Genomic DNA, 15,934 nt, shown 5'->3' on the forward strand with positions numbered 1-15,934 from the left:
TGCTATAGAGTAAGTCCTTATTATCTATTTTATATATACAGTAGGTCCTTATTGATTATATATAGCAGTGTGTGTATATTAATTTCCACCTTCTGATTTAACCCCCCCTGCGCCCCAAGACACACACTTTTCCCATTTGGTAACCATAAGTTTGTTCTCTATGTGAGTCTCTTTATGTTTTGTAAACAAGTTTATTTGGATTTTTTTAAATTCCACTTATTCCAGTGATATCATATTTGTCCTTTGGCTGGCTTAGTTAGTATGAGAATCTCTAGGTCCATCCATGTTGCTACAAATGCTTTATTTCATCCTTTTTTTTTTTTTAATGGCTGAGTAATAATCTATTGTGTGTGTGTGTGTGTGAGATGGCTGGATGTCATCACTGACTCGATGGACGTGGGTCTGAGTGAACTCCGGGAGTTGGTGATGGACAGGGAGGCCTGGTGTGTGCGATTCACGGGGTCGCAGAGTCGGACACGACTGAGCGACTGAACTGAATGGAACCACATCTAGATCTATTCCACTACTGATGGACGTCTAGTTTGCTTCCATGTCTTGGGATTGTATCCCTCTATTTTTTGTCTGATAAATTCTTACCTCTGATGGAGAAACTGGAACTACCACTGAAATTCTCTATCCCTTTCTGTGTCCACATTCTTTGCATTGTGATTTTGCAGTGCCTCTCCTCCGGTGGTGGACTCTATTTCCTTATCTCTGGAATGGGCTGGTCTTGTGAGTTACGTTGGCCATTAGAATATTTTAAAAAATGGTGATGTTGCAAGACTGGGTCTCAAAAGACTTGACGTGCTTCTCTTCCTCTGCCTTTATCATGGTAACATAACCAGCCTAACCTACTAGACCACGAAGCATGTGGAGCAGAGTTTAAGAGCCTTGTCTGTAAGAACTGGCCCAGCTAACCTCCCCAGTACCTGCACATACATGGATGAGTCTAGCTAAGGTCAGCCAAGCCAGGATCAGATCAGTGGAACCCCCCAGCTGACCCATAAATTTCTAGTAAGAAATGGTTATTTTAAGCCACAGATTATGGGGTTTTTACAAAAGGTTAATAATAAACTGTCTTTAAATCTTAGCCCAGTGGCAACTTGGCCGGGTAATGTTCCCTCACACAACACACCTGGTCTACCCCCACACCCCCTCTTAGCAGTCTGCCTTCATAGCTCCTGTTCGATGGTATGGGAATCTTCTGGTTTATCAGGTTTGTTTGGTTTATTGCTCAGTCAGTCTTGTCTGACTGTTTGTGACCCTTTGGACCCACCAGACTCCTCTCCGTGGGAGTTTTCAGGCAAGAATACTGAGTTGCCATTTCCTTCTCCAGGGGATCTTCCTGACCCAAAGATACAACCATGTCTCCTGTGACTCCTGGGATTCTGGATTATTAGAGTGTGAGCTTCCTGAAGGATGAGTCAGTTTTATTAATGAACGCCTGACTTGTAGCAGAGAGGGTCTGGCACAGACAGGTGATGGTGCCCAGGCAGCTCTGTGATGTTTAAATTGTGAACATTGTCATGTTTTAAAGCCATTGTCTGAAAATCAGAAAATGAATCACCTCACTGAAGGCACCTGTTCTATGCCAGATCATTGTCATTTTAAACAAAGTGTTATTTGTCTTCCTGATAGTTAACTTTTTAATAAGTGCTTGCCGCCTCATTTGCCTCATTCACTCCTCAAACCATTCTATGTGTGTAGAAAATGGGAACTTAGTGTTTTTTAAAGCCTGTATTAAGCATTAACCTTTTATATTTGAAAGCAAATTTCTTTTTCCTTATTTCATGGGTAGTAAGACATATTTTTTTAGTTTTCAGGTATCAGAAAGACACTGAAGTCGAGTACACCTTTGGCCCTGGAACTTTACTGTGTTTCCACAGTTGGTCTTCTGTGCTGTGGGTGCCCTATCTGTGAATTCAGTCCGTCAAAGATTGAAAATATTGTAAAATTCCATAAAGCTCCAAAAAACAATGTGAATTTGCTGCACACCAGCAACTATTTACATAACACATTTATACTGTGCAGTTGACCCTGGCATAATGAAGGGCTTAGGGACTCAGTTGAAAAATCCACATATAACTTACAGCCAGTCTTCTGCATACATGGTCCCTCTGCATTTGAGGGTTCAACCATGGATCCTCTAGCACTGTAATATTTACTACTGAAGAAAAAAAATCCATGTATTAAGGGGGGCCTGCAGAGTACAAACCCATATTGTTCAAGAATCAACTCTATTAGCTATAAGCAAGCTAAAGAGGACTTAGAGTATACAGGAGAAGGGACTTCCCTGTGGTCCAGGGGTTAAGAGTTCACCTTCCTGTGTGTGGGGTGCAGGTTTCATCCCTGGTCGGGGAGCTGAGGTCCCACATGCTCTGAGGCCAAAAAACCAAATCATGAAACAGAAGCAGCATTGTCACAAATTCAATAAAGACTTTAAACTGTTTAAAAAAGGAAAGTAGACAGCAGAGTGGGCATAGGTTACACGCACGTATTGTGCCGTCTTCTGTATGCCTCTTGAGCACCTGTAGGGTTCGACTGATATCTTTGGGGGTTCTGGAATCACTCCCATAGTGAGGGACACCTGTCAAATGAACACTCTAGAACAGTGCTCCCCAACCTTTTTGGCACCAGGGACCAGTTTCGTGGAAGACAGTTTTTCCAGACGGAGCGTGGAGGGGGAGAGATGGTTCAGGTTGCAACGCCAGAGATGGCGAGCAGCAGAGGGAGCTTTGATCTCTTGCCTGCTGCTCACCTTCTGCTGTACGGCCTGTTTCCTAACAGTCCATGGCCCAGGGGTTGGGGACCACTGTTCTAGAACATCTCTGTTCAGAACCAGACCCAGCCAGAGACAGCTGGAGATGTGTTCAGGCATTACACTATTTCTAGAACATTTACTTTGTGTCCAGAGAGTTTGATCTGATTATCTCCTTTTAAAGGTAGTTTCTTGGCCAAGGTCATACATCCAGAGAATGGCAGACTCCAATTACTCCCCAGCCTTTGCTCATCTTATACACATTTTGTTGACGGCTCTCCACACAGCCTCTCTAAAGTTAGACAAAAGCTAACACTCACTGTTGCTTACTAAGTACTATGTAACGTGCTAAGGGCTTTACCTGTATTTTTTTTTTTTTTTCATTTACTCCTCAGACACTGGAAAGACTCTAAGTTTCTATGATCATCCCTGTATTAGAAATAAAGCAGAAATATGAAACGTGTGTGCATGTGTGCTAAGTGACTTCAGTTGTGTCTGATTCTTTGCAACCCTGTGGACTATAGGCCACACAGCTCCTCTGTCCATGGGATTCTTCAGGCAAGATTACTGGGGTGAATTGCTGTGCCCTCCTCCAAGGGATCTTTCTGAGCCAGGGATTGAAACTGCGGCTCCTCTAAGCCACTGGGGAAGCCCATTAAGTGTCTTGCCTGAGTGAGTGAGTGAGTGAAAGTCACTCAGTCCTGTCTGACTCTTCGCAGTCCCATGGGCTGTAGCCTGCCAGGCTCCTCTGCCCATGAAATGCTCCAGGCTAAATCAATGCTAAATGGTAAAGGGAGAATTTGAACCCAGACTGTTATTATTGAGTAAATGCTAAATAAGTCTTTTAAATGAATGAGTAATCCCTATCAGAATAAATCTGAAATTCTAACAAATGTTGGCTACATAGAACATACCTAGATTAGCCCAAAGTAGCTTAATCCACTCAGAATTGGTTCTTTACTAGACAAAACACAAAAATTATTTTGAAGAGTTTAAAATTTTATAAAACTACTCAATAATTTTTTAACAATTTTTATAAATTATTAAAATTTTATTTATAGCAGTTCAAATTGATCTATTAAGTTCCCATCAGAACGAGCTAGTTATATATGGACCTTTGCGTCAGTCCACACAGCCTTTATCTAGTTAAAATTTTTTCTGACCAACCCAAGCTGGATTTATTTGCTGTAATGATTTCAAATAATTCTGAAATTGTTGCTGGTTCTACCTAATCATGGGTTTCCCTGGTGGCTCAGCAGTAAACAAATTCTGCCTGCAATGCAGGGGATGAAGGAGGTATGGGTTTGATCCCTGGGTCAGGGATCCTGTGAAGGAGGGCACAGCAACACACTCCAGTATTCCTGCTGGGAAAATCCCATGGACAGAGGAGCCTGGTGGTCTATAGTTCTTGGGGGTCACAAAGAGTCAGACACAACTGAAACCACTAAGCAATTAGGAAGAACTGAAACAATTAGTACCTAATCATACTAATTTACCTAGATTAAGTTAATTAGAATCAACTATCATTCCACCAGTAACTTAAAAACATTTTAATTAGCTTTAAAGTGCTGTCTACCTTAAAGTGGTCAGAAAGGATAGCTGAAACAACTCACAGTCATTTGGTGACTATTCACACCCATTCCTGTTAGACCCATAAGACCCCCAAAAGTTGAGGAGATGTTACCTATACTCCTCTCAGAGCTCCGTCATATACACTAAAGATTGTACACATAAAGATTTTCAGAAATCTAGAGAACATTTTATTCTATAAATTTCCAACTTAATTTTGGGACAAAACCTGTTATCTGTGAAATGGTTTAAAGAACCAAGTTTTAGAAAGCACTGGTTTAAGCCAATTTTTGACCTTTTCATTGACAACCAACTCATTGAAGTAGATTGGAAACCATCTTCCAGTAAATCATACTGTTGAAAAAGGCTCCAACCAGTTGTAAGTAGTTATTAAATTCCTGGGAACTTTCAGCATTTTAACAGCTTATTGAGCAGAGGCATAATAATACTTCTTTTGTTACCTGAACGTTATTGACTGGAGATATTTCAATATTCACATATATAACAAATCGCCAGCCATAGGCATTAGTTTCTGCAAAAATCCCCCAGTCAATAATGTGTTAAAAACCATTCGAAACAGATTCAGTCAGTCAAGATGTATTTGAAGTGTACAACATTACTTATGTTCTTAACGTTTTCCCATGGAGAGGCAGAACATTCTCTAGTGTCTGTAAAAATAATGCAAGCATTTTGAGGAATAATGGAAATGGTATCCCAGTTAGGATGTGGCAGGTATCTTAAGACTGTATAAAATCCCAAGGGTGGTGATGTGTGTGTGTTGATGTGGTCTAGAAATATTTAGGAGAGCATCTCAAAAAGATCATCTCATCTTTGCTTCCATGTGCCTCATTTTATCATCTTGAGGACAGGAGACATTAGGTTCAACGTATTAATTAGGTTCAATATACTGGAAATTGTCCTTGATATGGAAGGCATTCCAGCCCCAGCAGGGATGTGTCAGGAAGTGTGTAGAAGGGATTCTCATTGAGAGTTCAGAGTTCCACTCGTGGAGTATCCTAAAATGTCAATAAAAGACTCTTTATTCATAAATAACTGATATGCAGGAATTTATGTCTGTACATTTATCTTGAAAAGTCTGTAACCATCCAGTTTTTTGCAAACTCTACATAAAACATCCAAACCGTCCATTTTTGTTCAATACAATATAACACAGCTGTTTGGCATTACCAAATATATATGTATATATATTTATAGATATGTACATGTGCTGAAAAAGAAGCCAGTGCAGCCTTTTCTAAGAAGTCCATCCAAGTATTTACTGTACAACATTCAGAATTTACACTGATAATACAAGGCACAAAAAGTGTGGTATGAAGCCAAGGCCATGCTTTATTCAAACTCTCTCCTCTGGCTTGTTCACTCCTTCAGCTTCATGTCAAATTAAGTATTCAGTTCTGCCTTTTTTTTTTTTTTTCCGGCTTTGAACACATCAAATGAATGTTGAGAGTGGAATGGGTTTGAGATATGAGTCATCTGAAAGAACCACCCTCCCCACCCCGACACACACACACATACGCGCACACACACTTTCCCAAAATAAACAGAACAAAATGAAATCTGTTTTAAAAATGCTTCCATACAGAAGTGGAGGTAAACCATTACTTATATATATCTTTTTTCCTTTTTGTTTTTTCAGTTTGAGTCAGGAAGAATTAGCCAGTTTTCCTCTTACTGCTTATATTTGCAATATTTCTAGGTTGAGACTTACTGGATTGCATGCACCAATCAGATACGGTTCTGAAGAATGGGAAATATTAAGTTGGTCTTTATTCCAGTTTAGAAAAGAAGGAAACTGTTTTCCTGACTGGAAAATTTCCACAGATGGAGTGTTTCCCACCTTCTTTCACAGGAGTTTTGAATGAGAGTGGTCAACATAATTTAGGACAGACCTTGGAAGGTGTTTCCAATTGAAATATTTTAGGCACCCTCTGAGGCTTAAATGGAAGTCTCCTGGTAAGAGGTGACTTCCCTTTAAGTATCATCAGAGCTGCTAATGGAGGAATACTAGAATTATTAGATCTATTTCTGGTTGTAATATCTGTTTCAGTAATGGGGTCAGAAGGCATGATATTCTGTCCACAAATTCTCAAATATCACCTTTCCTTTTCATGATTCAACAGAACCACAGTCACGTTTTTGCCTACTCTCTATATTCAATTTTAATGGGATTATATAATTTGTCCAATTTAGGAATTTGGGTGTAAATAATGCTTCAGATTGGGAAATACTTTTGGTAGGTGAGCACAATTTGAAGCCAAAGGACATTTTCATTATTATCATGCCTTTCATAAAATGATTTAACACACATTTCCATTCATGCGAAGAACTACATTATCCAATTTAGTGATATAGTTTCTCATTTAACTTTTTGGAAAAGAAAAGAAGTACCCCTTGCCAAACTCAATATTAGGGATGGGGGAGGAACTTTCTGCATCTCTGGCCTAAACATGAAGCTTACTGCCTTTTTAATCTTTGGGTTCAGATGGAGGGTGGGTTCCAAGACACGGGGTTCAGTGTCACTGTCTTAGGCCCACCTCGTGAGGACATTCCAAATCCATGATCTTCACAGCAAAAGGAAAAATCAAAGTAGCTGCTTCAAAAACCACAATTATTCTATGTGAGTTAAATTTCCTACTTCAGATCACAGTACTACACACTAGTGACTAACAGCCAGGTCTGATTTCCATCCCCTTTTCTTTCTTGAAAAAAATAACAGCACACGAATTGCCTTCTCGGTTTTGTTGACAAGCTTGGAACTGGGGATGTGAGGAGTCCATGGTAGACACTGGCTCTCCTAGAATTGCTTTTGCAAAAACACCACATGCTGTCAACACAGCCAAACAGCTTTATAACTGCAGCTTTTGAAAGAAGTTTGGAAAGTAAAAACACAAAATATGCAACACACCTAAGATTAGTAACATTTTCACTTTGTGACATTTGACAAAATACATTTTTGCTTGTAGTTCAGGAAAGTTCTATGCAGACAAAACAGTGGAAACGGCAGAAACAGTGGCCATTCAGCGTTTGGCTAAAGCATCAATTGTAAATACAGCACTATGGCAACTAACACCAAGGGATCATAGAATGTGTCGCTATCTGCAGGACAATATTTTGTTCTCCCATTGCTGTGGGTGTCACCTCTGGTCCAGTCAATGGGAGTTACCAAGGATTCAGAACTCTGCAATGTTTCATGAGGAAAATTAATGGAAATGGGCCACACAGTGGGCCAGAAAAGCCGTTTCTCAGCTCCTTCATAGTTCCTGTGACCTTCACGGATCTGGAACAAAGACCCTCTGAGAGAACTTCACCTTTAACACATCTGACTCAACACCTTTACAGGGGGATTAAGAAATCGAAGGGAAGATGGCGAAAAAAGAAAACCCAAAGCATATCAAAAGATTCTGCAACATTTTGAAATTCACAGGTAGACTGGTCAGATGTTTGCAAAGTGGACAATACCATCTTCAACCAATTCTATTCTTTTTAATATTCTCTTATCAATCCCGATGTTGAGAATTTCTATCAAGGGAAACTGTTATAATACATCCAGAACTTTTAATCCAACGAGAACCCAGTTTAGTGAGTTGACTTCATAACTTCTCTCAAAGTCAACTGAAAAGAAAATAACAGGGACTGTGGCAAAGGAGAACACCTGTAGTTGGAAATAAAAATAATAGAAAAGAGAGAAGTTCTCCTCTTTCAAGAGAACTGTCAATTCCTATTCATCTCTTACAAAAAGGCCAATAAAATTTTTGTGGGAGTACATCTGAGTTTTATGAGACTTCCTGCACCGGTAAATGAAGTTTGCATTTAAATCCATAGAGTGAGCTTCCTTTTGGCTTAAAGGATTTTTAATGTAAGCCTGGAAGACTGCACAAGCAATGCTCTAAAAACTGTAAATTACCTTTATGGGGCTGCAGTCTCGTGAAGCTGGGAAATGTAGCGTTTTGGTGGCTCCTTTTAAGTCATGTTTAAAGCTGGGCTATTAGACTTAGATGCATTTGAGCATTGAAAGATTTGGCATTAAGTGGGCTATCCTGTAAAAATTTTAAGTCGCCTACCAAGTATGAAAGACCACCTTTATTGTTTCATTTTGCTCTAGGACAATAAGACTTTTGAGTGTAAGTGCTTAGACTGAGTGAATCCCTTTCAAGAAAGGCAAGATGATAGGAAAGTGTTAAGTCAAACCAGGGTTTAGGTTGCAGTGAATAACCACAAGTTCAAGCACCAGCTAAGTCTATCTGATGCGCAGTTTCATCCTCTTCTGCCACACACAAACACATCTTGGTCTGTAAATCTCAACAATATGGGTTCTCTTTGGAATTCTATTATAAAATAGTGTGCAATCCTGACCTGCAATGGCCACAGAATCTCCTACTGTAGAAAACCTGTAGAAATCCTACATGGGATCCTGGAAGAAATGAGAAATGTAAAGAGGAAACAATGGATTGAAAGGTGGATTTGAACTTTGGGCTGAAATTTGAGGTGAATTATGATTTTTTGCTTCCTTTATCACACTTATTTATAAAATTCAGGCCAAAAAAAAAAAAAAAAGAAAATGGAGGAAATTCTAGACAGGAATTGATAATAAATTCTTTTCTTAAAACAATCTAGATAGATTCGAGGGAAAACATTGACATTTTCCATCTGTTTTAAAATATAAAAAATGTATCAAAAATCTAAAAAAGATCTGTGTGGATTCATAGAATAGATGAAACAATTAAAAGGCCAATTAGAAGAGAAGAGGAAAAATGGGTAGGATATTTAAAACAAAAATCATCCAAGATGGATAACAATATAAGCTCTACACTGTGTTTAAGTTTGCATTCAGCAGTTCAGTGCAGATTCTTTCTGTCTAACACCTATGCCAATCAACCCTCAGGTTTATTTTGGGAGATTGACCATCAGTTTCCACTTCTATCTCAAATCATATCAGGGGTAGCAAATGATTTACACTTTTGCACGTTCTCTGTTTTGCTCCTAGAAGGAATAAACAACTTGAGTACACTAGCAAAAAAGTGTTTTCCTGATGGAGGTGTGGTATTTTGAAAATATGTTCAACAGTTCTAGGAGGACTTGTTCTATATAATATACCTTTGGTTCCTGAGAAAAGCAAGATGCTTTTGAATTTCATGTAGCAAAGCCTTCTATCAAATACGAGGGACCTTTGTACCACATATTCATTAGAGAAAATGGCCAACACATTAAAGAGTTCTTCAAAGCCTTACCCAGGGTATTGTAAATTCACCTTAATTTTGGTCGTTTTTCACTTAGGTAGAGATTCATTTTTTTAAACATGGGATCTATGTTGTTTAAAAAATTGGCTGCATCTCTACTGCCAAGTATTTCCCATCTCCCCCATTCCCTATTTTCATTCTAATGGAGTCAACCGCTAGGTAGTGGGTTAATCTAGGTCCTTGACTTTGGCTGTCCTGATTCTGGACAGCTAATTAAAACATCCACTAAATGAACAGGAGCAAATCTGTTCATCTTTAGTCCACCAGGATATTTTGTCAAAAATAATTAAACAGGATAAAAGATGGAGTGAAGTGTTAAGATGGGGGTCATGTACTATCTGTGGATTTCAATTCTCCACAATATTGTTGCCTTTCATTTCAAACATAGTACACTATGTTAATGGTCCTTAAAGAAAACATACGCAAGAAGGTTGAATTATTGGAGCGTGAAGGCTCTCTGAACAACGTGTGTAGTTTGAGACATTGGTAGAAGTATTCCTCATGTCTATGTAGTTGGATAACGTTTAGAGCAAAGACCATTTGCTAATTTCTTAAGAGGCAAAACGAGGATGACCTATAGTCTCTATGGAGAGATTTTGTATGAACACAGTACCAAAAGGCTGGAAAATTCAAGAACTGGATTGTAAAGGACCCTGAAACCCCTCATCCCTTCATAAGCACCATGCTGGGGAACTAAATCAACGCCTGCACCCTAGAATGACAGCTTGAGGCCTGTGGCATCTGCATTCATGTTTCCTTGGATCTGACTTGACCTCTCTAGTCTCTAAATCTGTGCATAAGCTGTGTTCTAATAACTTGCAACTTGAGTGGCTTGGCTGAGAATTAGAGATGGTTCTGTTGAGTTAAGCTAGAAAAAATAAATTCCCATACTGAAAAGTCTATGTTCCTTGAAACTTCTCCCCTAGTGTAAGGGGAAGAAAGAATGTGGATAGATTTGTCCTTGGAGAAAATGAAGGTGGGGTAGGTATGCTGCAAGATGAGCGTGTGGTCTCTCTTACTTCTCGACCTAGTGAGTGGCTGGGATAGATAGGGAATTGGTGCTGGTGTGGTGTACTCAGATTCAAAATTCTAAATGCCCTTCTTGACACCGTTGAAGTCTACAAATGAGTTGGCAACCCTGCTTCACTTCTAAAAGCCAGTTTACACTGATTGCCAACATCGCCCATGCCAGTTGGTTAGAAAACTCTTGACAGTCTGGTACCAGCATCAGCCGGTCCTTTGGGGGTGCATCATTAAAAATCTGTTTCAAAACATGCACTGATTTAACCTCTGCTTCCCAGCTTTGTTACAGCTCATCTTTCCCCACAGTTATCTCACTTTATCCTTGTCACTCCAAATCTGAGCAGTCCCTCAAGTGTGAACCCAAGTATGGATTCAGAGGAGACTGTAGAACCGTCTTATGTTTAAGAGAGCTAGTACTTTTCCCTACCAAGATATTTTACTTATATCAAATTCAGTGTCTTCAATCGGGGATGTTGACTGATTATAAATGAAGGCTGAACTCCCCAATGCCACTGGGCAGAAAGCTGCCTCTTTCTTTCCCATTGAAAGCAAATGTCCCAAAGCTGGCCGTCACTCTCTCAGGAGAGGAAGTGGGCTAGAGTCCGTTTTGCCTGCTGTAGTTGAAGTCGGCTTCATCAAGCTGGGATTCCGCAATGTTCGAGAGTTTCGTGTGTGTCCTTCCAATCTCTTCAAGGGCACAGGCCAGGGAGTCAAGGTCACCATCGTGCTGATGACGAGCTTCCCACAGGTTCAAAATGACAGCAGACGGGCTACTTTGTGTAGCAAAATAAGACAAATTCCTAGACAGAATTGAAGAAACAAAATGACAAGGCAAAAATAAACAGAAATAAAGGAACATATACAATCGTTATAAGGGAATTAGAAATGAACTGTAAGAGCTATTATTTTACGAAAGAGCTCCATTAAAGTAGACCTGGGGATGGTCTAGTCTGTATCCGATCACTCCACTGAAACTGTGCTTTGGAGGGTTTCCAATGACCTTCTTATCCTGTAAGTGTCTTCTTGGTCCTCACCTTCCTTGAGTTGTGTGTGTGTGTGTGTGAGCGTGTTTCTCTCTTGAACACCCTCTTAAAAAGCTCTGTTCCACTAACTTATGTGATGATATAACTCCTATTATTTTTTTCCAAAATATCCGACACTTCTTTATGCCTCCCACAGTGATTATACGGGCTGTCAAGATTTTATCTGTGATTCCTTGGGCTCATATACCAAATGGACTAGTTGTCAACTCCAGTGGACAGTGTCTAAATCGGCACCTCCTGTCTTCTAGGTTAATGTGAGCTAGTGACAGACTTTCTAAATGACCAAGGGACTGCTCCAATTAGGTATCAGTCTTCCTCCGCAGACTCAGTGCGAATCAGTATAATCTCCACGCCTCCTCCTGGCCCCCATTCTAGTAACAAATATTCTACCCATTAAAAAAGGAATCAAAAAAGCAAAAAAGCATCCCAGTAACTACAGCTATTCTTCTAATCTCTCACACTAGGACATTTATTTTTGAGTCTTCTCTTTCTTTCTGACAAACTCAGCAGCTTCATTATTTATGCTCTATTGAATTTACAGTTGAATCTCAGCAAACGCCTTCCAGCTCGTTAGAGCTCCAAACTCTCTAATGTCTCCTGTTTGTTTCTTCAGTCATCAGGTATCTACCTGTTTTCACTGCCTGCCTTGGTCTGGCCTCATCCTAGCTATGGCTATATATGTATTTTCCCTCCATATTCTTTTTTTTCTTTGAGCCATTAACGCTGACCGAGGTAACGCTTTTCTCCTTGCCTTCATCCAGTGAATTCTGTTGCTAGGAAATGCCCACTTTCCCTCTTTCCCCTCTGTTTATGAACATCCTACACTCTTATAAGGCCCGGATTGTGCTGGGTTGGCCAGAAGGTTCAGTCAGGTTTTTCAGTAACATCTTATAGACAATTCTCATCTCTCTGCTCAACATGACTTATTATTTTTCTCTTTATGCTTCTGCTTACATTTTCATGTGAGTAACACTCATATATATATATGTATATATGCATATGCATATGTATATATTCCATGTTTGTGAGCTCTGCCTTCTCAGTGTGATTGCAGACACTTGGAAGGGCCATAGCTAATCATTTTCTGATTCTGCAACAACACTGATCGTAATACTGTGACAGGTATTTATTCAATATCTATCAACTGAGTAATTGATTGCTTGGAGCTTGTTTCAGATGATATGAGATTTTCAGCGAAAACAAATGATAACCTTTTGGACAATAACTTTGCTACTGAAGACTGAGACCACACAGAGGATTAAAGGTCACAGGTTTTCAGAGGTACTTTTACAGCAAGGATAGAAATGTCATGGTAGAATTCTGATGAATTGAAAAGATTTCCCCAAGTACCAACGAAGATTTGCCTATCTTGAAGATGGTATGACTTTCGATCATCAGACTCAGCATGTAATCACAAAGTAGACTCCTAGAGCCAAGAGCAGTTGCAAGAGAAGACAAGTTTTTAAGGGCTCATTATCATTTATAAGCAATGCATGCACAGTAATTTTGAGTGAATAAAGTTCTATTTTGTTCAAAAGTCTGAACAGACTACTTAAAGCTAGTTGATTGCCAACAGCACAAATATCAGGGTACGACAGACACTTTCCAATACATCTGAATCTTAGTTTGAGAGAGGGAGAAGCCCAGACTAAAAAATAATTCTACTTGCTTTTCCTTTTATCTTCTCTTTCCTTCCTTCTTGCTCCCACTGCCCTCCCCCCACAGTTGGCCCTGGAATCCAGTATAGTTATTTCTACACTACTAGAAATAGCAAAGCAAATATTGTTTCCATGGTTGAAGGGATCCTGGTTCCTTTTACTTAAAACATTGCTTTGAATGCTGCCACTTCCTCCTACCTGTAGGGAGCTGTTTGTGGGAAAAGGCGCTATATCTCCAGGTCTATACATGAACGGGCACATCCCACCCAGTGTTCAAGCAGATTACAAACTGGAGAAATAGCTGAAAAAGGAGCAAAAACTGAGAGGTGTGACTGGATTCTAGGTGGGCTGTGTACTAATTTGTATCTATGTAATTTGAGAATAATGACCACTGACACACATTTGTGACATGGGGGAAATAATTCTGTATGCTCTCCGATGTCATTTCAAAGGAAGACAAATGCTGGCAAGCACCACAAAAAGAAGTACAAATTTCTCATACTATTGAGGGTTTATATTTTGTATTTGCTACTGATGAATAATGGACTCAGGTCTGGGGGAGTGACTGGAATCCTCGTGATCCTATTAACCCCACAGCTACCCATTATTCTATACCATGGGTGACAAACTATTTCTTTAAAGGCCCACAGAGGAAATATTTTTAACTGTAGGGACCACATCTGGTCTCTACAACAGCTACTCAACTTTGCCACTGCAGTGGGAAAGTAGCTATTGGCAATGTGTCAGTGAAAGGGTGTGAGTGTGTTCCAATTGAAACTTTATTTATAGAGACACTGAAATTTGGATGTCATAGTTTTCACATATCACACCATATCACTCTTGCGTATTCTCCTGAAACCATTCTAGCTCTGGGGCTAGAAAAGCAGGTGCTGGGCCAGATTTGGCCTGTAGGTCATGGTGCCGATGACATCCCATGTTTTGTCGTTTAACTCAAACTAGACTTCCAGATGTGTAGTAGCCATTTGAGAGAAGATGAAACTGACTATTCATCTGGTGCTGAAAATAAGCCCTAGACGGTTGAAGTTGCTGGGGTCCCTGAGCCACATGCCCTGTTCCAACCACTCTGAGATCTTTATCCTTTGTAACTGCTGGGGGAGCTTTGACGTTTGACATGAGAAGATGATCTGGGCATGAAATGTAAAAACAAAACTTTAGGAGAGGCAGAAGAAAATGTTTTGGAGGTTGGGATTAATCCTTGTCCCAACAAACCATTCAGAATATTCATAGATGCTGCCGCGGTGCGAAGCTGTTATAAGCACACCTGCCTGGAGGAAGAACAGCAAGGCTGCAGGATGAGTCTTGTCAGGCACTGGGTTCTTAGAAGCCCTGCACATGCCCCCATGTGCAGACTAGGCACCCAGGGCTACAGGAAGCTAAATGATCAAAAAGGCAGAAATAGAACTCTCCCTTGGCACGGATCTCTGAACATATTGTAGCAAGTTAAATGTGCTCCCCAAAGCATGTTTCAGATTGATGCTCTCAATTTATACAAGTACACTCGGCAATACACACAAATCTCAAATTCCACTTAATTTTAGTAGATACATGTAGCAGCATATCAGCCTTATTAAAAATGATTCAGTCAGCTTTGGGATAAACAGACATCCCATTAAACTATACTTACCTGTCTACCCCAGGATAATTAATAGACAAAAGACCCTAGAGTGCTACAGCTATAGGCCAGGAGGCCCTAACCTCTGAGATTTGATGCCCGATGATCTGAGATGGAACTGATGCAATAATAATAGAAATAAAGTGCACAATAAATGTAATGCACTTGAATTTCCCTGAAACCATCCCCTGCCTCCTGTCCCCAATCCATGGAAAAATGATCTTCCATGAAACTGGTCTCTGGCGCCAAAAAGACTGGGGACACACAGACTATTTCTCAAAGATAGCTGGATTATTTTACTGCTTAAGTGTTTGTTGCTCAGTTGTGTCCAATTCTTCGTGACCCCATGGATTATAGTCCACCAGGCTCCTCTGTCCATGGGATTTCCCAGGCAAGAATACTGGAGTGGGTTGCCATTTCCTTCTCCAGGGGATAAGCCCGACCCAGGGATGGAACTCAGTTCTCCTGCATTGCAGGCAAATTCTTTACCATCTGAGCCACTAGAGAAACCCCATTTTACTACTTACATGTGTGCAAATGTATTATGATATTTTTGAAAATGGGTATACCATATATCCATTTGGTTATCTTCCTACTTCCCTTTTGAAATTATTTTGATCCCTATCTGTGTGACCCATTTCTCTTCATAATAATGCTGGTACATTTGAACACTGGCAGGTAAATGCAAACATGATTCAGGAAATGCTGCTAATACTAGAAAATAGAATTCATAGCAATAGTTGATTTCCTGAGTGTTTTTGTTTTTCTTTTTTTTGGAAATGAAAAAGGAACATTTGGCAAAAACAGACATCTTGAAATTCAGGTGGATGACTCCAACAAAACAATTTTTTCCTTTCTCTTTGAAAAATGTTTAAAGAAGTCAGTGTTTATTATGCTGGTCTTAGATGCTTCAAATTGTTACTTTTTTATGCAGTGAATCTTTTGTCATAGGCTTTTCAAATTCTGATCGACTAAGATAATTCTGAAAAATA

The 15,934-nt window shown here is 39.8% G+C and overlaps 1 protein-coding gene across 1 annotated transcript in view; it reads right to left on the reverse strand.

Moving 5' to 3' along the window:
• UNC5D (unc-5 netrin receptor D) overlaps window positions 9,663-15,934 on the reverse strand; it is a 631,871-nt gene continuing 625,599 nt past the window's right edge. Inside the window, exon 17 of the mRNA XM_018042118.1 lies at window positions 9,663-11,408. Coding sequence (XP_017897607.1) covers window positions 11,204-11,408 — 205 coding nt within the window. The 3' untranslated portion in view covers window positions 9,663-11,203. The remainder of the gene's footprint in view (window positions 11,409-15,934) is intronic.

This window comes from Capra hircus, chromosome 27 (genome assembly GCF_001704415.2).
Source record: "Capra hircus breed San Clemente chromosome 27, ASM170441v1, whole genome shotgun sequence".
In the NCBI taxonomy this organism is placed as follows: Eukaryota; Metazoa; Chordata; class Mammalia; order Artiodactyla; family Bovidae; genus Capra; species Capra hircus.